A 22,714-nucleotide genomic window follows, 5' to 3' on the forward strand; every position below is an offset into this window, starting at 1 on the left:
CGATTTATGACATTTTGTCCTTATGGCATAATTCAGTGGGTTAATCATAAAAGCCTCCAGTGACAATTCATTGTTGCGTTATAGTAATTATTGTAAATGAACGTGTGGCTGACATTTCATTACCGATACATGCTCCTTTTCCAAACTTTAGAATGAGATATTAAAAAATATTCAATGTTAGAATGTTTATAAACACAAGACTGTAAACTAGCAGACGAAAACGGACGGCAGACACTGAGAGCAGACGAATTATTAAGAAATACAGAAAAATAATGCAGTGACAAGTGTAAGTACAGCTTATATACACGGTATAAACACTTTCAACGGTTTTATATTGTGCCATGATACGTACACAATTTGTTTATACCCATTGTAATATTTTTATTTGAGGCGGTTATGTTTATAATGTACGCTGATGTCGCTATAATTTGAAAGTAAAGGACCTATGAGCGTGGACTCTTCGCGCGTCATCAGCCAATTAGCCATTTGATTGGCTAATGAAAAATGAGTTAACCTATTGAGTGTATAGAAGCCTTGATGCTGTCCTCCCTGCATCCCTGTACATGCAATACATTTTTTTTTATAAAAATGCTGTAACATACAATTAAACATAACAACCTCTGGAGAGTCACTGAAGAATTGCAAACCACAGGGCTGCATATAATGCGAACTTCTTTTATGAAAACAAATTTATAAGACAAGGAAGAGTAAAAATTAAGAATTAAATTAAGAAATATCGGAAATTTTTAGGCTTTCCTATTGGCAGAGTATCGTTCGCTTCAGAACGTATTTAGCATGATATTGCTTACCTAGGAGGTAGTTGGGTGCTCCAAGTTCTTTGAGGTACAAGAAGAGAAAGGATTCTATGAAGCCCCAGAAATTGCCCACTACGAACAGGAAGAAGATGAATAAGAGAACTGGTGGCAGGCGGACAATTCGCAGAAGATCTCGCATGATGTTGTCAGCTGGAAGTTGCACTCCGAGAGGCATCAGCAGGATTGTGACAGCTGAGATCCCCAGCAGGATGTCGTATGTGTAGAACGCAGCCGAGTAGTCTGTGTAGTCTGTGAACAAAATCACCTCATTAGCGGATAACCCTCCGATGAACGTGGGGTCTTTTGAGACCTCAGAGTTGTTCTGTAATGTGTAGTGAGTGAAGTATAGCCTACATACCCAGGTCACCAGCGTTCATAATATTTCTATATGCAATCTTAGCATTATAATAGTTATTTATGCAACGATCATATACAGGGACATCATTTTATTTTACTAACATTTCAAATATTAACCTGGCTATACCTTTGGATCGGCTGAGAACCGGAAACACCGTTTGCTACCCCCTTCTACGACTGGAGTTCGATGATACAAACAAATCGCTTTACTAGGTATAGGAGGGAAGAAAAGTAGTTCATCCATTTACGTAAACTAGGAAATATCACGCTTTTGAGTTTGATAATTTTCATTAGGTTTTTGTTTAATCAAAATACAGTATAGTATTAACAATGAGTATTTTTACTCACGAACTGAGGTATCCATGTGGACGTATTCATTATGCAGTGTATATTATACTGTCTACAGCACATTAGCGTACACCATAAAGAATGAAGTTAAATTGAAAAATAATCATAATATGGATATTTAAACACATTTTTGAAAATGGTGGCCGTTCATTTCGATGCAGGCTTCAGTTCTAATGTGCATATTATCACACTATAGACTATTGTACCTAATTCCAATTACCAGTTTCGTCCTTCGTACTAGTAACTCATGTTGGAATAATTCTGTACCTACTCTATAAAAGAGACCTTACGTACTGTAAATTCAATCTTCACTTCTGCCCGATCCGAAGAGATAAAATTACCCAGACATGCTATCTACTGTCCGTCCAAGTGGTTATGTCGGAGGGTTGTAGAAAGGGGGGAAAATGACGTGACAGTTAATTACTTAACGTTGTCCTTTTATTTAAGTTATTTTAAACAGTCGTATAATATTACGTAGACGTCCAACTCCTAACATAAATTAATGTTCTCAAAAAAGAGCTAAGACAGCCACTAAGCTTTACAGAGGGGCGAATAGAAGCAGGTGAGGGAAACCGGAATGCGACGTAGGCAAATGGGTGACAATATCTGTGCGAAAATGATTCAATATTGAAAGCTCTTTCGTCACTGGAAAACGCGAACATATTTCTGGAACGTATTGTAAGGATATTATGACTATATATACGGTCTTGGTTCTGTGTGGAGGACGGTTGAACTTCATTAGTAGAAAGGGTGGGAGTGAAGTACATTAAAAAACTCAGATACAATAAAAATTGAAGTAAAAATAAAATGATGCCCTGTACATATAATGATAGCTATTGAGGCACGAATGAATCTTATTTGCAGTGCTATAGGTACGAAAATAAAAATCACAGTTCTTTTTTGTAAGTTTTAACGTGTACGAGAAATTGTGTTCCAAAATTGTACTGTTCATAATATGTATATCAATAAAACAGGAAATGTGAATTTTTGTATTAATTTATTGTTTCTATTTTAATTGAGTTTACTGCACTTTTCCAGTTTGATTAAAGCATATTTTAATATCTCGAAATCAATGGTATTTATTGAAATAAAAAATATTTATCGAAATGATACAGTCATTTCGATACAGATGATAATTGCATAATAACTTCATTGGTCGTAGAAAAAAGTCTTTATCCATGACTATAACAAAAAAATGCGTTTACTAAATACTTTTGCGTTTGTAAGCAGCCTTTTATTCAACATTACTTTATTCCAATAGTGAAATAATTTTTACCTCACAGTTCATTAGTATTTTCCTAGTACCTGGGATCGCACATATAAGTTACCACTTTTCCATCAAACTATTACTCAAGAAGTTAATATATTACTTACTAGATGTCACTACCTCTACTTCTTTATTACTATTTCGTATATTTCCGTACGTCCGAAATCTTTTACCGTGGAAAGACTCATCCTGCCATGATTGCAGATTTTCTTGCGGTAGCTTCCCGTCGCTTTCCGCACACCACTTTCTTTCGCATCTTAAAAGATCCCAGGGGGGGCCAGCGTGGAGGTGAGGAGACTGGATTTGACTAATTAGTCCTTCCGGACTTCACCGAAATTCACCGCAAGGGTTAAATATCAGTTCTATCAGAGACCTTGGGGTGTACTATAAGCAGTAACATGAGCTGCTGCCAGGAAGTCAAAAGGAGGATAGCAAGGCCAAGAATGATTTTAATAGAAAAAGGAGCATCTTCTGCGGACCTTTGGAAAAAGAACTAAGGAAAAGACTAGTGAAGTGATTTGTATGGACTGTGGCATTGTATGGGGCAGAAACATGGACATTTCGACGAAGTGAAGACAACCGAATAGAAGCATTTGAAATGTGGGTATGGAGAACAATGTAACGTGTGAAGTAGACAGACGGAATAAGAAATGAAGTTGTGTTGGAAAGAGTGGGTGAAGAAAGAATGGTGCTGAAAATGATCAGGAAGAGGAAAAGGAATTGGTTGGATCACTGGCTGGAAAGAAGATAGACTATATTAAGATATGTGTATTATATGAGGAAACAAAGAGGAAAGAAGAAAATAGGAAAGACTGGAGAATGCTGGGTTTGCAGTGAAAGATCTGCCCTTGGGCAGAACACTAAAAATGAAATGAAAAAATATCTCTGTACACTCAATCTCCTTCTCCTATCTACTACTACTACAACCATCACTACGTCGTGATTTGTGCGTTACATCCATATCTAATATGTATTTTTATTGCGTAATTTACCTTTTGGGAAGTGAGGAGACTCGAACCGGCGAAGTTGGATTTATTGGATTTAATAATAACACGCCTTATTCTACTCATGATTAATTACTTTTAATATTCCTCTTAAGTTTACAGAAGGAAGTCGTCCTGAGTGGCTCAGTCGATAGAGGAGAAGATGGAAATATGGGCTACCATTTTGTTTTCCTCGTAATAATAGAAAATGGTGTGGCATATTGCTTGGAATCTTCAATGACATAGAGTAATTATTCATATACAATTGTTCCAATCTTAAAGGTCAAATGTTGCAATATATAATTATTTCCATATAATTACTTTTTTCAAGAAACACGAACTGCTCCTCTACAAGTAGTAGGATCTAAATATGGGCTAGCACAAAAATTTGAAAATAAAATTGGAAAAAACAAAGAAACATCAGTAGAAAACCTATGTCACACGAATGGCAGTATTCCGTAACAAATAACGCGTTACGATAGTGAAAATACGGGACGTGTTAACGTGCTGATAATATGGGCTACCTAGCCCATATTTGACACATAGCGGTAGCCCATATTAGCAGCATCGACTCATGAAGGTTTCTAAGATTATTTATGGTAATTCTTGTCCTAAATAAATATTACCCTTATGCCATGTGATAGAGCTATTCTTAATCGGTACAACACATCAAGCGTGATTTCTAAACACGAAATATGTTTCTTTCATTAAAATTGAAACTACATACCTGCAAAAACTTTGAAATTGATGAAAAACACAAAGAACACACCACAAAGGCAACTGGTTTGTCTCTTTATCCACGCAGACTGATGGACAGCAGATGTACTTTTAGAGATTTTACGGTAGGTAACAACACCATATGCAGTAAAAAACGAAGTTGCCCATATTACCAATCCTAGCCCATATTTCCACCTTCTCCTCTATAGTTCTGGTCTTCTGTGCCCGAGGTTGCTGGTTCGATCCCGGCTCAGGTCGATGGCATTTAAGTGTGCTTAAATGCAACAGGCTTATGTCAGCAGATTCACTGGCATGTAAAAGAACTCCTCCGGAACAAAATTCCGGCACACCGGCGACGCTGATATGACCTTGGCAGTTGCAAGCGTCGTTAAATTAACCATAATTTAATATTACAGAAGTAAAATGTGAAATTATCTTAACCATACTAGTCCCTTGAACGCTTCAAAATAATCCCTGAAACTTGCAAAAGATGAAAATACATGTTCAAAATGAAAAAAAATATATTAAAATTATGTAATTATAATTTGTTATTTATCCAACGCCTTAGACACCATACTTCACTATTCATGGCCTCCTACATCATGACTTACCTAATACGCGTATCGATTCTAAAATCCATGCCATGATATCTGATTATATGAGGACTTATTTTCAAAATATTTTCTTTTATAAAACAGAATTTTTTGTTATGGTCATGGATAAAATTACGTATGGTACTTGTGAGCGTGATCTTCATTGCGCGAGTGGAAAGATACACTTGCCTCACAAGTATCATAAACAACTATTATCGTCAGTAAAAATTGTGCATAATGTGTTACATTATTGTACCAGAGCGTAAAATATTACCATGCCAACTAAAACGTCATGATTTCTATTATGACGGCGTAACTTGTGTCATAAATTTAACATTATGAAACAATTGCCGTGCTATAATATTTAATACATCATTGTTGCCATAGCAACCTCTTTCTTCATTGACCTTGATATCGAACTATCCATGTTACAAATCTGATGCCATTTCTTTATCAATTGTTTTATAATAGTTTTTACATATTTTAATGCTAGATTTGCATAAAACATTGCATGTAACACTTGTATAATCTTCATTATAAATAGCGCGCTCTCTTACTCTCAAGCGCTGAACATTTACTCCACTATACTCGTACTAGTTACATACATTACTATTTTCATTGCTTTTATATACTGTACAAATTGATTTCTGTAATTTAAAAATTTGTTATCCTTTCGTCATAAGTGTATCTGAAATTAGAAAATTCCTTCGATGAGTAGGGGCTTTGAAGACCCTGATGGAAATAATACCATTTAATTGTTGGTTTGACTGTAAAACGATTGTTAATTTAGCACCGCGTTCCTCGCCTCCCTCTTCAACAACCAGCATATCGACACAACACAAAACAAGCAACGCGGTTATCTACAGTTCGATTAATTTCAAAGGCATATAGGTTCCGTTAAGTTCAATGATAATTGAAAAATGAGTTCTATTCAGTCAATACTTAACATAAAACACAATAAAACATGTTATGACAACATTTAAACAGATTTAAAAACAAACGTTTTCGCCAATTTTGATTGGCATCTTCAGGTCGTGTAGGTCGAATGAAACATGTTATAAAAAGTGAACACTTGGTATATGACGTTAAAAACCAAAGTTACAACTGTAATATCACATAAAAACAGGGAATAGAACATAGCAAAAAGCCACCACTATGTGTGTAGAATCACTGTGTTGAAAGAGGCGTGTGTGAACCAAGGGAACAGCAAAACTCTTCTATCATTGCAGATAAGAATTTAATTACCAATTTGATAAGAAAACTCTTAAATAAATTTAAAGCAGAAACCAAACTAATATCACTTTAATAAGTTCTGTCAAAAAGACTAAAACCACCCACTGGAAACCCATGACATTTTTCGGTAATGTATCATACAAATTAGGTAACCTTTTTAGAAAAGAAAAAATTAACGTAGCATTCCGTACCAACAACAAACTTAATAATATAATTCCCAATAGCATTCAAAATTACAATAAATTTGCCAATAGCGGTATCTATCTATTACAATGTAAAAACTGTCCCAGTAAATACGTTGGCCAAACAAAAAGGAATTTTCGCACACGTTACAAAGAGCACGTCTCTGACTTCAAATTCAATAGGAATAAATCAAAGTTTGCCACGAATCTCATTTTCCTTAATCACGAACTTACTGGCATAGAAGAAGCCCTTCAGGTCTTAAAGACTATTAACAATCATAATTATATGAATGCTGCGGAGGAACTATATATTACCACCTTTTCTAATAATAATGATAGCCCGCTCCTCAACGAACAATACCCAAATTCAAATAACCCGCTGTTTAAAATCACACGCAAGTAACGGTCACTTATCCACTAGTCGTGCCACGTATACAGTTTTCGTCATACGCTACCACTTAATGTAAAGATCAGTCGTGTCGCCGTCCTCATGGATTTCAAGACGTTCTTCCATTTTTTTAAGTATTGTTTTAGAAGATTTAAATAATACTTAAATATTCTTTCATTCTATCCTTACAATTTACAGGATTTTTCCTGTTCTACATAACGGCCACACGACCGACCTGTTCGTAGCAACTTCAAATCTATCTTGAAAACTGTATCTGCAATGACAGAAGTTTTTTGCTGTTTCCTTGGTTCACACACGCCTCTTTCAACACAGTGATTCTACACACATAGTGGTGGCTTCTTGCTATGTTCTATTCTCCGTTTTTAAGTAATATTACGGTTGTAACTTTGGTTTTTAACGTCATATACCAAGTGTTCACTTTTTATAACATGTTTCATTCGACCTACACGACCTGAAGATGCCAATCAAAATTGGCGAAAACGTTTGTTTTTAAATCTGTTTAAATGTTGTTATAACATGTTTTATTGTGTTTTATGTTAAGTATTGACTGAATAAAACTCATTTTTCAATTACAGTTCGATTGTTGCATCAATTAAGAAACAAAATTTTGTAGTCTGGTTTAAGGAGGAAATGTTATAGCCTGGTACCTAAATTTATAAAATTATAGCTCTCAACTTGGGTAACTTTCATCAAAAAGACCCCAGATTTTACTCCAAATTTTGTTAGCGCTAAAAAAAGACCCTTGGGGCATTTTCAAGAAAAGAGAGCTTAGGAGGAAACCAAAAGGCTATATTTAGCTCCAAAAGGACCAAGTTGGTAACACTGTTGTGTTGGCAACCCTTCCCATGAAAAATTTGGAAAACGCTGTGCGGTAGCATTTTCTGTCTACTGTTTGCTATATGCTGTGTCACTATCACATGCAGTGTTGCCAAGTCAGCGGTTTTGTAGCTAAATCTGGTGTTTTCAGGACTATGGTCAGCAACAGAATTTTACCGTCAGCGGCTAGCTATTTATTTAGCGTTTTTTTATGATTCCAGGCAGAGAGAGAGATGATATTTTTAAGGTTTTTTTTCTATAAAGATTTTACAATTTTTTATATGTACTTTCGGACAATGTTAGTTGATCATAAACCAGAGTTTAGTATGGTATTAAAACACTTTTTCATTGCGTGAGTATAGGCCTACAATATCAACGTTTTATGTGAACTCGATTTGATGCAACCACGTCCATTTCCTGCTTCATCCATTGTTGTACAAATAAAGTATTCCGCATTCGTTAACCTCTTAATCTAATGTATCCATTGTTTTTGTAAATGAATTGATGTATTTAATCATAAAGAATAGATAATGAACTGAATTATTATTTTCATTTATGATATATGATATATTATTATTATTATTATTATTATTATTATTATTATTATTATTATTATTATTATTTAATTTATCACTCCGCATTATAGTTTACTAGTGGTTTGTGCAGCAAATGCTGCAAACTAAGTTCATTAGACGTTCGAATAAAAATTTTTCAGATTTATTTTCAATGAAGAATACCAGACATTTTGAAAGTTATTTGCTTCCATAATAATAAAACATAGTCCCTCTGAATGGTTTTTATGACAAATACTTTTCTTGAACCTATCCACCTTCAATTTTTCAGTTTCAACGCGAAAACGCAAGTAACAATGTCAGGGCGATCAGTGGGTTTTTCATGTAGGAGTAAAGAAATAGTTATTTCAGGTCATTGTGAATTGTAGGCGAAAGTATAAAAAAGTCAGGTTTGCTATGCTTTCGAACAATAGACATAGCATCTTGGTATAGCTGCTGCATGGAGAGCTTGAAATGTAGAGGGTAAAACCATTTTATCATGCTAAGTGATCTTGCTGAAATGATCAGGAGACTACAAAATTTTGTAGGCCTCTTATTTTATCAGTAAGTAATACCTTGTGGTCTTTCCTTAGGAACTGTAATTTTTGCGCTCTCTCGAGCCAATACTGAAGAGAATGACGCATATAAATATCTACACCACACCGCCATTAAGTACATAGCCGCCACTTAGTAAATTATATAAATTAAGATCTAATTTAAGATATTTCTCTCCAAAACGTTTCACTTTCATATCATCAATATAGCATTAATATGTATAATTAATGAAAAATAATCACATCATGGCATTAACTATAATAATTTCTAATAGTAATAATGCCATCAAACCACCTCAAGTTTTGTAGACTTTAATATCCAATACACAGCTGTACTCAGAAAATTACACACCGCACAATCAGACCTGTAAATTATTTTTTATACCTTATCAAAAAATTACACAAATGAAGACCGACATACCTATTGGTATTATGATGTGAAAAATCTGAGCCATCTGAACTTTATGTCAGCAATCCTGTTGTAGATTATGGCCTTCGTGTAATAGTCTATTGTTTATTGTAATGTGTGTTTTGTTTTATTCTGAAATGCAATTAATTCGTTCTCAAAACTGACGAAAGATGGATTTTGTAAAATAGGAAAATGATGTAGGGAAATTAACATTTCACTGAAAACTACTATTTTTCTGAAAAACTTTGGGTTCCAAGCTTCAAAATGACGGGTCATTTATTAAAATCCGTTCAGCCGTTTTCCCGTAATTTCCATTACCAGTTCAAATTATATATACAGGATGTTTCAAAAATAGAGGGCATAATTTCAGGTATGTATTCCTCACATGTAGACAATACAAAAAGTTCATTACAACATGTGTCCGAAAATCCTTGCTTTCCGAGTTATGGCCCTCAAAACAGTGATATTCACCGGAACGTTTTTCTTCCCGCAGATAGGTGCCGTGACAGAAGATATTAACAGAGGACACTCTAACAGTTGATTCCGAGGCGAAGAGTACACTGAGTGTTGTGTTTGGCGTTGTACTTGCGACATGTACTGAAATCAGGAGCTGGCAGAAGTGCACTTCATGTACGGTAAGACGGACGGCAATGCTGCGCTGGCTCGTCGTTTGTACCAGGATAGGTGCCCTAATCGATGGACAGGTAGAGGTGGCCCAATTTCTTGGCCTCCACGCTCACCTGATTTCAACCCTATTGATTTCTACTTTTGGGGCCATTTAAAATCATTATTGTATTCGTCTCCGGTGCCTGACATGGAATCCCTTCGGAATCGAATTGTGGCAGGTTGTGAGGAAATACGCAATACTCCTGGAATTTGGGATCGTGTCCGCAGGGCCATGAGACATCGATGTGAGGCCTGTATTCAATCAGGAGGTGGACATTTTAGCAGGAGGTGGACATTTTGAACATCTGTTGTAAAGACAACTACCTGCGGGAAGAAAAACGTTCCGGTGAATATTACTTTTTTGAAGGCCATAACTCGGAAACCAAGCATTTCCGGACACCTGTTGTAATGAACTTTTCGTACTGTCTACATATGGGGAATACATACCTGAAATTATGCCCTCTATTTTTGAAACACCCTGTATAGATGTAATACAGATATAGGCCTACTTAAAACTAGACTCATTGTTAGCAGGCACGTCTCCACCTCAGTGTGAAAATAATCAGATTTTAGAACCGAATGGTGTGACTGTGAACGTGATTGTTTCCGAAGTGTCCAGTATATTCTTGATCTACTTAATTCAATTTTGAAGAAATATGCCGCATAAAACTCCATACGTACAAAAGTTTAGAGATGTGTGAAAAAACATAGTGTGTTAAAAGATTGGGTGGAAGAAGTTACCGGTGATAGTTCGAAAGCTCGATGTAAATAGTGCAAGGTGATATTAAATGCAAGATATTCGGATTTAATTACCCATGCTGATAATTATACACACAAAAAAGAGTAACGAGTGTTTTTCTGTTGTTCGACAACATAATATTGCCATTTACAACAAGCTTCTGGGCAGAGTGAGTGTTATTTCAATTTCCAGAGTATTATAAATATTAGAATTTTTTAAAAATTTGAAACCTAAAATTCTCGAGTTCCTAAAACTATACAGTTTATATTTGAAATTTGGAAATGATGTGTTAAGAAAAATCTGGAGTTTTTTAACTACAGTTTAGCGGTTTTCTAAGCTCGTACAGCTGTAAATGGAATTCTGAGTTGGCAACACTGTTACTATCACATGCGTAACTTGAGTGTTAGTGTTATTTCTAGCGCTGCTGTGAAATGTCGTAAAGAAGCCATCGTTAGGAGAATAATAATAATAATTCACGGGGTGAGAATCCTAGGCGTAAAGGCGTCAGAATTGGTACAAAGGCCTCATCAGCTGTTGTGTAATGGTCATTGTGGCAACGTCGCATCTGTAGCTACCAAAGCTCTCAGTTCCCCGTAGTTACAACGGCTTGGGTATGGTTAAAATCTTTACTCACTCAGTTGACGACTACTGCGATCCATGAGCAACCCAGCCAGTGGTGAAAATATAGCCATCCCAATGGTAGAGAAGAGTCTTTCTCGCCCAAACTCTCCTCCATACTTCTGGATCATGGTGAGGGCTATGGGATCGAGCATGGTTACCCCACCCGATAGCATCACAGTTCCAACGAAACGCAGAAAAAAGTAGATCCAAAATGTGCGATCGTCACTTTCCTTATAGTCTGGTGGACAAACATCTGGTCCTCCTTCCCTGAAATGAAAGTTCGTCCAGTTCTGATATATTGTAGCTGTTCCCGTTAGAGGCCTACCAATTCATTTGTGCTTAAGACCCAAGTGTAATTCATTTTCTGAAGGAATCAGATAAATAGTACATTATGCAACGAGCCTACAATGGTAGTAATTAAGACGCGAGTATGTTTATGAAACGAGCGCAAGCTAGTTTCATAATTTTCATACGAACGTCTTAATTACCATTATAGTCAAGTTTCATACGACTTTTTATGCTCGACCATATTTCTAACTTGAAATTATTCATAAGTATTCATGTTATTCTTATCTGACTGCAGAACGGAACTGACCTTGTGCAATACCTCGTAAATTGTGAGATGTGCGCAGACGCGAAAGTATTGATTTTTTCCGATAAACAAATGTCGACATTGACCTTGATATAATCTAGAGAGTAAAATAAACATTAATCTTGATATAACCTTGAAATTGAATTAAACATTGAAAAACGAGATAACAAATTGAATTTATTTGAATATTATTTAAAATTAACGCTAATTATTATAGTAACAGAACTAGTTGTATTTCAATAATTTCGAGGGAAAAATTGTTCCGGGTATCGAATCCGGAACCTTTGGTTAAGCGTACCAACGCTCTCCCAAATGAGCTACCTGGGAACTCTACCAGACACCGATCCAATTTTTCCCTCTATATCCACAGACCTCAAAGTGGGCTGACAGCCGTCAAGCAAGCAACATTGAGTGCACACTAACTCTGTGTGACTTAAATTGTGGTTTTCTGTTTCTGCATAGTTGTATTTTGATTGCATATCCGAGATACTTGCGCTTTCATATTGCTACAATGGTATTTTCTGATTGGTGGAACACCTGAACTTTAATGAATAGGTGTACTTTAATGAGGCCCATTAAAAGGCTGCTACCAAGTGTATAATTACTACATTTCGGCATGGTCGAGCATAAAAATTGTACATGTTCTGATTATTAGAAAATATAAAAATCTAAATAGTATTTAGAATGTTATTTTTGTCAATGGTTATTGTAGGTGATATTTGACATTCCGTAGCTTTTATTGGTTTAAGATTAAGAAGATTTTGATATCGATACCTGAAACTACACTTTTGGAGCATGCAATCTTCAGCCATTTGGTTGAGTGTATGATAGGTGAGGTTGGTTGCAAGCAACAAACCCCCACATCTCAAATCTTCCTCTTCCAATTGTGTCAAGTTGACACCTGCTTCAAGCAAAAGTTTTTCACCAAACCTGGTAAGAATTAAGCAACTTACATAATAAGTATCCTCTCTTCTCAAACTAAATTAATTATTTTTTAGGTAAATTAATAATCGTTAGTACATCCTTTACATCATAGAATTTTGTAGCAGTAAACATAGGCATAATTAAATTTAACCTTATTAATCAAATCGCTTTCAAAGTTTCTAGGAACAGAGATCGTCATTCATGTATGAAAACACACGCTCGGTTGGGGCATTAGTGCCAGGTAAAACCCTCTAGGAGTACAATCGACGTATTTAAATGCTAAATTAAAATTTAGTAAAACAATTGAGGTTTTGTCAAAATTTTGTAATATCTAATGCAACATCCTCCTTTCCAGTTCTCCAAAAATTGTTTTTGACGTCTCTTGTAGTGAAAAAGTCTTCATCCTTGGAAGGTAAATTAGTTCTTAAGTCGTAGAGGGAACTGACCTGAAGAACTGTAACTGTTAATCTTTATCCTTTAGAGTGAATGACTGGTGCTTCTTTATGAAAAAAGTAGAGTTATGTTTTTGGCAAATAATTTTTGGAGAACGATTTCATGGCAAATGAGCATTTGTTGAGAATTAAATAATGGCTTCAGAGAAGCAAAATAATCAGAAGACGTTCAACCGTAGGGATTAAAAATTATAATTCGTTTTTTCTACACTCTAAACTGTGTTTGTATTCCTGATCTGAAAATTTGAAAAACTCTTTCAGACTTACATATCGATAGTAAGAGCAGCAGCAGTTGTCTGAATGGTATTACGAATGTTCTCTTAGTGGGACAACCGATCCGAAGCTAATTATATGTCTTTCAATTTTATGACGTAGGTGCATCTTCAACATTAAACTTGAAGGCTATCATACCTGCGTTGAAAGTCAGAAGTATCATTATCGTCAGACTCCATCTCTATCCCCAGACTCTCGGGTGGCTTTTCCAAGTTTTGGTGCATGTCCAATAAAATAAATGCAGCCAAATATTCAACCTTTTTAGAGTTTTTCCCAGGGAAGTCGATTGCAGTAGCAGGCCCGTCCTTCCTTCCATGTTTCCTTGAATCAACATGTAAAAGAATTAAAATCGAGCCACGAGAGTTTATTAAAAATAAAATGTAGGCCTATGTGTATGAATGCAAGCTTTGTACAAATAACAATTGAATGCAATTTTCATTTTCTTTCACAACAAGAGTTTATTTTTTGTAATTTCACATGAATCATAATAAAAATTACTCTGCTTCTTCCAATTTCAAATCTTTACTGAAAATTTGGTAGCGATGTTGTCAGGAGTGGTGGTGGTGGTGGTGGGGGTGGGGGTGGTGGTGGTGGTGGTGGTACAATTATTTGTTGTACTCTATCCAAGAAATAAGCTATTAAAAGCTCCACAGTTATATTACTTCCACTCTGTACAATAAAAATAAGGTTTAAGTATTCTAAAGTGATAGACTATGTGTGTATCTAATGACTACCCATTTCACTTGCGTTATTCGGGTTCCGCATACTGCGGATAGATGGCACGACTGTGACCCATTTTTCAAGTTGCACACCACTTCGGCGGGCATGATGTGTATCTGTGAAGAGTTATATCGTGTACTAGGGTGAGTGTATGTGTAAGTGTAGTGTAGGAAATGGGTGAGGATGATGATAAAGGTGAGAACGGGGGAGAATGGGAAACCCGGTGCCGGCACGTAGCCTACTCCTGTCGAATAGCACCAAGGGGCCAGGCTTAATGTCCCCATTCGACGGACGAATCACTATCAACAGTGACATATTATACCTTCCCTTCATATACACTGCGGAGAGATTTGGGATTTAACCCAGGCATATTGGTGTACAATTTAGTGATTAGAAGTTGTGCACCGCCATCTCTCCTAGTCCCCAGGTAGGAATTTTACATGAACATTTCTGACACCGCCGCAATTCGAACCCGGGCCGGCTAGTCTCGAGGCAGACTCGCTACCACGAACTTCTGAAGTGATATTTGTCGATGTATTAATGTAGACAGGGGTTGCCTGTGTCCTACGAAGCTCTTATATTATAATAAATAAATGAATCGCACTTTTTAGAAAGGAACTAAGTCAAAATGTTCTATTTTTCAGGAGAGCAAAAGAACTTACTTTCATGAATAAATACCAGTGTACCAGTGCCGTAATATAAACATCAACTCGATGATGGAGATACAGGGAAAGGTTTGTTTAAGTTCCTTTCTTTGTTTATCTTTGCGTCTTGGAAGTATTAATCATTTCATCAGAAGAAATAAAAATGACAAATTTTGACTTAGTTCCTTTCTAAAAAGTGCGATTATGTTCTTACCTTCTCTTTTTGTGCTTCTTTTCAACTTTCTCTAGCAAGAAATGCAGATCTTTTTTCTTCGTAACAGAAGGAGTCGTGTTCTGTCGCATGAAGCAAGCCAGGTTGCCCACAACAATTGTACTCATTCTGTCCATCTGCGGGGTGGACATAGCTGTTGGCACTGGTGCTCTCTGTCTGTCGTTCTGTGTTTCTGAGACTGGATTTTCTGCCAGCAAACAATGATCCACGCAGTCAGCCAACACCATATCCAGCTCTTCCTCCTCCGGACATTCTCTGCTTGGACAGGGACTCCACCACACCTGTCGTAATAGACAAGCATGAAACGTAATACGTGAAATGAGCATCTAATATAATTTGAAATGGTAATGGAAATTACGGGGAAAAGGCTGAACAGATTTTAATGAATGACCCGTCATTTTGAAGCTTGGCATCCAAGAATTTTCAGAAAAATTGTAACTTTCAGTAACGCGTTAGTTTTTCTACATAATTATCCTATTTTCCAAAATTCATCTTTCGTCAGTTTTGAGAACTAACTGCATTTCAGAATAAAACAAAACACACACTACAATAGACAATAGGCTATTACACGAAGGCCATGACCTGCAGGTTTGCTGACATAATTAGAGTTCAAATTCAATTGGTTATTAAAAACTTCAAGACTTACTAAAAATAATTTACAGGTCTGATTCTGCGCTGTGTAATTTCCTGAGTATAGCTGTGTATTGGATATTAAAATCTACAAAACTTGAGGTGGTTTGATGACATTATTACCATTAGAAATTAAATATTATTATATTTAATGCCATGATACGACTATTTTCATTAATTATACATATTAATGCTATATTGATGATATGAAAGTGAAACGTTTTGGGGTTATGTAAGTAGATGTAGAGAATATCTGAAATTAGATCTTCATTTCTATAATTTACTAAGTGGCGGCTATTATATAATTATATATATAACTTGCGTAAGATACTATTGTTATTAAAAACCAACTATTTTTATAGTTATTAATCAAGTGGGGTTGGGTCTTTCCCATATACTTAATGGTGGTGTGGTGTAGGCATTTATATGCGTCATTTTCTTCAGTATTGACTCGAAAGAGCTAAAAAACTACAGTGCCTAAGGAAAGGTTTATTTATTTATTTTATTGGGTTATTTTACGACGCTGTATCAACATCTAGGTTATTTAGCGTCTGAATGAAATGAAGGTGATAATGCCGGTGAAATGAGTCCGGGGTCCAGCACCGAAAGTTACCCAGCATATGCTCGTATTGGGTTGAGGGAAAACCCCGGAAAAAACCTCAACCTGGTAACTTGCCCCAATCGGGATTCGAACCCGGGCCACCTGGTTAAGGAAAGATAAAAAGGTATTACTTACTGCTAAAATAAGAGGCATACAAAATGTTGTAGTCTTCCGATCATTTCAGCAACATCTCTTAGCAGGATAACATGATTTTACCTTCTACATTTCAAACCCTACATGCAGCAGCTATACCAAGATGCTATGTCTATTGTTCGAAAGCATAGCAAACCTGACATTTTTTTAACTTTCACCTATAATCCGCAATGACCTGAAATAACTATTGCTTTACTCCCACATGAAAAACCCACTGATCGTCCTGACATTGTTACTTGCGTTTTCACGTTGAAACTCAAAAACTGAAGGTGGATAGGTTCAAGAAAAAGTATTTGGCATAAAAAACATTCAGAGGGAGTAGGTTGCATTATTATGGAAGCAAATAATTTTCAAAATGTCTCGTATTTTTCATTGAAAATAAATCTGAAACATTTTTATTTGAACGTCTAATGATCTTAGTTTGCAGCAGTTGCTGCACAAGCCATAAGTTTAATATAATTTTAAGCCTGGAAAAACCCTGGAATATATACAATATTGCTGAACTTGACTTAAAGAAGCGTCAGTATTGTTGATTAACGTTGGCTCGATGAAGCTGGAACAGGTCATGATCTTATTCCGTAAGGTTATCAGACGTCCCCGATTTCCGGGAACAATGGACAATCCTTGATTTTTTTATGATGTCCCCGTCTAAAATTTGTCCCCCGAGAATCCAGACCAACCTGCAGCTTATAGACGGAAGTTACATGCAACCATAGAATACAGATGTTTGCAATGAATACTGTCAATCGAATCGTTATTCGTTATTGTCAAACGAAATCTTATTTATGGATACAGTGGAACTTCTGTTCCTGTCTAGGGATTTCATTCTGATGCTTTGTCCTAGCAGACGGCTTTCAAACTTCGCACCGGAGAAATACAGAAATGGTATGATGAGAAGCATTTCTGTAGTAGGTACATCCAGTGGCATCAGATACGCAGGTCTCGTACTTCTGTATAAACATAACACTAGTCATATACAGAGAGTTTCAGAATTACTTTGACAAACCTTGGGGACATGTTCTTCACACCAAAACAAAAAAAAAAGTTCATATAAATATATATCCAAAAATCCTTAGTTTTTTAGTTATTAATGAAAGAACACAATGAAACATCTATTAGATATAGTCAGCTTGGTAGCAAGTGTTGCAACTTTAATCAATTCAGAAACTCATAACAAATGTTCAAAATGTTCTCCTGTAGTAAACAAGTCTCCTTGGCAACACATAGCCATCTAGGATACAATGGGTGCATCAGCAGACTTGTATCGATAACATCATTCGATTATCTAACAAAATGAATATTATTATCGGTTGCAAACTTCAGTTAAGTTGTTGGATTGTACCTCGAAACCCGTTGAACGCAAACTTTCATTGTTACGAGTTTCTGAATTGATTAAAGTTGCAACACTTGCTGCCAAGCTGACAATATCTAACAGATGTATCATTATGTTCTTTCATTAATAACTGAAAAACTAAGGATTTTCGGATATATGTGTATATGAACTTTTTTCTTGTTTTGTTGTGAGGAACATGCCCCCAAGGTTTGGCAAAGTATTTCTGAAACACCCTGTATATACTGTATGTATGTATATATATATATATATATATATATATATATATATATATATATATATATATTTATATTTATATTTATATTTATATTTATATTTATATTTACACAGGGACATCACTTTATTTTTACTTGCATTTTTATTGTACATGCTTTTCTGAATGTACTACTTGACTCCCACCCCTTGCAGTGATATTCTTGCTCCCGTCAGCCACACAAACTTACGGCCGCTGTCGCATTCGAAGTCTGCTAGCAGTGAAGTAAACAGTACAGAGTATAGTGTGTTTCAGAAATGTGGTTGTGTTTCCTATAGAAGAAAGAGTCTATATTATTGAAACTTATTTCCAGGACAGATATTTATGGAGATTAATTTTATCATTTGTGTTTTTAATATTGGTGTTGGAGGAGATTGTTGGAGATTGATTTGAACTCTTGACGGATATTACCGGTAATGGAAATTTTGGAAAATACAATTATTTTGAAATTGGAGTATTAACTCAGTATGGATATTACTTTCCAAATAATTAACATTAAAGGTTCGTTAGATTCTGGTAAAGGTGCGATATGGCCAATAGACAATATTTGTTGAATTGAGACTGTATTTAACACACACATTCATTAAAAACGAAAAAAACTTGCAGCCCTCTAATTAACACTTTCAAATGATTAGTGAAATATTGAATTCTCCGTCGTTTGAGTTCACTAATGTAATCAGAACACCTGGAATGCCATGTAATGTAGCCTACTTGGATATACAGTATAACAAATTCAAATGAAAAGAAAGTTCGAAAAAAATTCAGAATATGAATTCGCTATAAAACGACACAACAATAATAATTCGCAAATGTGTTCATATTTCGCTATTAGAACTCTATTTCGCGATTTGTCGCAATTGTTTTATCCGCATATTATTAATCAGAATCACTTAATTCGTAAAGATTAGTAAAAATATATTGTATATCTATTATGTCGTGATTTTCGCGATCTCCATAAACACCCGGCCCTGCTTATTTCGCACAGGTACGGTGTGCAGCATGACTGAATAACTTTATCTGTGTGGGCTGAGCAGAAGTGAAAATTAGCGTTACCGAAAGTACGGTAATATGCTGAATAAAGTAGCCAATATATAATGAATACAACGCCTGAAGAGTTGAGTTTGTGAAAAAAAAACTGTTACTATTCTACTGTATTTTGATAAAATACCGGAAAAGTAATAAAGAAACTGAAAATCATAATATCGTATTTTCCTGTAACACAAATGGATACACTACTTTTCTCTCCTTCCATAGCTAGTAAAATAATTTGTTTACATATTGCACTAGTAACACCAAACTCTTGTAATGGAAGGGGGTAACAGTGTTTCTGAGTATAGCCAGGTTAATGTTAAAGTTTTGGTAAAAAATAAAGTGATGTCCCTGTATATATACAGTGAGACGGTATGGAATACCACCACTGCTTTCTATGGCCAGAAAACATACCGTTAGTGAAAAATGACATACCGTCACTGAAAAAAAGTGATCCGTAAAAATTTGTTTATGCATTCCTCCACAGCAAAGAGTGCTATCTGTTTGCTTCGTAGATCTAAACCACAGCCTGCTGGAACTGTATTCAGCGTGTATTTAGACACATTTATTTGATAAGTCAACCCCTGGAATCCTTGACAACGGTAGCATTTCAAGTATAGAAGGCTGTGATCTGTACCTTGTGGTGGCCATTGTTGCCAGTTTAGTGACTATGTCATCAGATCTTATTCTTTTAAAATATTTGTCAGTGACGAATATCGTTACGTATCTATTAGTCTATTTAAATAGAATTACATACAATATTATTTTAAGTATTCGCACTTTAAAGTTTTAACCTTATTTTAAATGATAAGTGTCAATGGAGATTGCAAAAAAATTTAGTAAATAACTTGAAATTATTTTATTAAGAAATTTAATGTGTTGCGTAAGCTTCAAAGACCCGCGCTACCGACTGCGCTAAACAATTTATTGTATATATCTTGTACATGCATGTTCTAAAGGGACGGGAAGGTAGGCCGACACCTTTTTTAAATCGAGGTATGCCAGGGGAAAATCTTGGGGTAGCATATCTCCTCTGGTTTTTTTCCCACTTCCCTCACTGTATATATATATATATATATATATATATATATATATATATATATATATATATAGGTTGTTTCCGAGGGGGTGTTACAAACTTTCAGGGATGATGGCGAAGGGCACGTGTATCAATTTGAGATAAGGAATCATGGTCCGGAAATTACTGAGTGGAAAGTTATAAGCAAAAATAGTTGTGTGGAAATGGAATTGTAATTTGCCACCACGTGCCCTTCTTCCCTTAACCTTTGGAACAGTCGTGGAAAGATGGCATGGGCCGGATGTCTCCTACGTGGGTACTTGCCCCGATACAATCTGTGTGAGTTTGTCTACTGTTCCCATTGGCTCATCCGTATTCGAAAATCAGGTCTGCTTATTCCGCTCTTTTGTACTCCTCCATTTCACTAGGACTGATCGACTGGACACTGCAACTTGTACACATACACTGCTGTCTACAGACGTGCATATCAGGACCGACCATGTCCGTTACACATTTCGCTATCTGCATTGCTTTAGTGTAGTTTCCTGTCCCCACCCCTCAGACAGCGCACTGAATGGAATACTGTAAGTAGACAACGTAAACAGCGTCAGATGAATACAGTATGTGTAAGATGTACAGATAAATACACATAAATAAGGTGTACAAACTACAAAGGAATAAAATTATTCCATTTCCATACAACTATGTTTGCTTGTAACTTTCGACTCAGTCATTTCCGGACCAGGGTTCCTTATCTCAAATTGATACATGTGCCCTTCGCCATCATCCCTGAACGTTTGTAACATCACATCGGAAACACTCTGTATATATATATAAATCACAAGGGGTTAGGCCGGGTGACCAAAGGGGCCACGCATTACTACTGATAATTATATCCTCGCGTACCGTATGTATTTTCCGTAGAAATATTGATTGTTATGCTGTCGCAGAATCCTGTTGACTTTTATCTATGGGAAACTCTAATGGAGGCTATGGGAACAACATGGACAAAGTATATGAAATGTAATATTATTTAAAGCATGGATGGTTCTGTAGTGTCATTCACAAATGAATATTTTTATTTATTTATTTATTTATTTATTTATTTATTTATTTATTTATTTATGTACTTATTTATTTATTTATTTATTTGTTTGTTTGTTTATTTGTTTGATTATGTATTTGTTTATTTATTTATTTGTTTGTTTGTTTGTTTATTTGTTTGTTTATGTATTTATTTATTTATTTGTTTGTTTTTTATTTGTTTATTTGTTTAGTTTATGTATTTGTTTATTTATTTGTTTGTTTGTTGTTTATTTGTTTATTTGTTTAGTTTATGTATTTGTTTATTTATTTATTTGTTTTTTGTTTGTTTGTTTGTTTGTTTGTTTGTTTATTTGTTTATTTGTTTATGTATTTGTTTATTTATTTATTTGTTTGTTTGTTTATTTGTTTGTTTATGTATTTGTTTATTTCATTATTTATTTGTTTGTTTATGTATGTATTTATTTATTTATTTATTTATGTATTTATTTATTTATTTGTTTGTTTGTTTATTTGTTTATTTGTTTGTTTATGTATTTATTTATTTATTTGTATTTTGTTTGTTTGTTTGTTTATTTGTTTATTTATTTATTTATTTATTTATTCATTCATTCATTTATTTATTTGTTTATTTATTTATTTGTTTGTTTGTTTATTTGTTTGTTTATGTATTTGTTTATTTATTTGTTTATTTGTTTATTTGTTTTTATGTATTTATTTATTTATTTGTTTGTTTGTTTATTTGTTTATTTGTTTATGTATTTGTTTATTTATTTATTTGTTTTTTGTTTGTTTGTTTGTTTATTTGTTTATGTATTTGTTTATTTATTTATTTTTGTTTGTTTATGTATTTGTTTATTTATTTGTTTGTTTGTTTGTTTATTTGTTTTTATTTTTTTGTTTATTTATTTATTTATTTGTTTATGTATTTGTTTATTTATTTGTTTTTTGTTTGTTTGTTTGTTTATTTGTTTATGTATTAGTTTATTTATTTATTTATTCATTTATTTATTTGTTTATTTATTTATTTGTTTGTTTGTTTGTTTATTTGTTTGTTTATGTATTTGTTTATTTATTTATTTATTTGTTTGTTTGTTTGTTTATTTGTTTTTATGTATGTTTATTTATGTATTTATTTGTTTGTTTATTTGTTTGTTTATGTATTTGTTTATTTATTTATTTGTTTTTTGTTTGTTTGTTTATTTGTTTATGTATTTGTTTATTTATTTATTTATTTATTCATTTATTTATTTGTTTATTTATTTATTTATTTGTTTATTTGTTTGTTTATGTATTTGTTTATTTATTTATTTGTTTGTTTGTTTATTTGTTTATTTGTTTTTATGTATTTGTTTATTTATTTATTTGTTTGTTTGTTTATTTGTTTGTTTATGTATTTGTTTATTTATTTATTTGTTTGTTTTTTGTTTATTTGTTTGTTTATTTGTTTATGTATTTGTTTGTTTATTTATTTATTTATTTATTTCATCAATCTTTGTTCACGTCATGGCGGATTAGATGTATTCCAGTTCTTAATC

At 34.3% G+C, this 22,714-nt stretch overlaps 1 protein-coding gene across 1 annotated transcript in view; it reads right to left on the reverse strand.

Moving 5' to 3' along the window:
• LOC138715491 (uncharacterized) overlaps positions 1 to 22,714 on the reverse strand; it is a 74,626-nt gene that overhangs the window by 36,010 nt on the left and 15,902 nt on the right. Inside the window, exons 4-8 of the mRNA XM_069848459.1 lie at positions 15,080 to 15,378; positions 13,640 to 13,822; positions 12,627 to 12,782; positions 11,274 to 11,527; positions 810 to 1,064 (exon numbers count right to left, since the gene is read on the reverse strand). Coding sequence (XP_069704560.1) covers positions 810 to 1,064; positions 11,274 to 11,527; positions 12,627 to 12,782; positions 13,640 to 13,822; positions 15,080 to 15,378 — 1,147 coding nt within the window. The remainder of the gene's footprint in view (positions 1 to 809; positions 1,065 to 11,273; positions 11,528 to 12,626; positions 12,783 to 13,639; positions 13,823 to 15,079; positions 15,379 to 22,714) is intronic.

Source organism: Periplaneta americana, chromosome 15, assembly GCF_040183065.1.
Source record: "Periplaneta americana isolate PAMFEO1 chromosome 15, P.americana_PAMFEO1_priV1, whole genome shotgun sequence".
Taxonomy (NCBI): Eukaryota; Metazoa; Arthropoda; class Insecta; order Blattodea; family Blattidae; genus Periplaneta; species Periplaneta americana.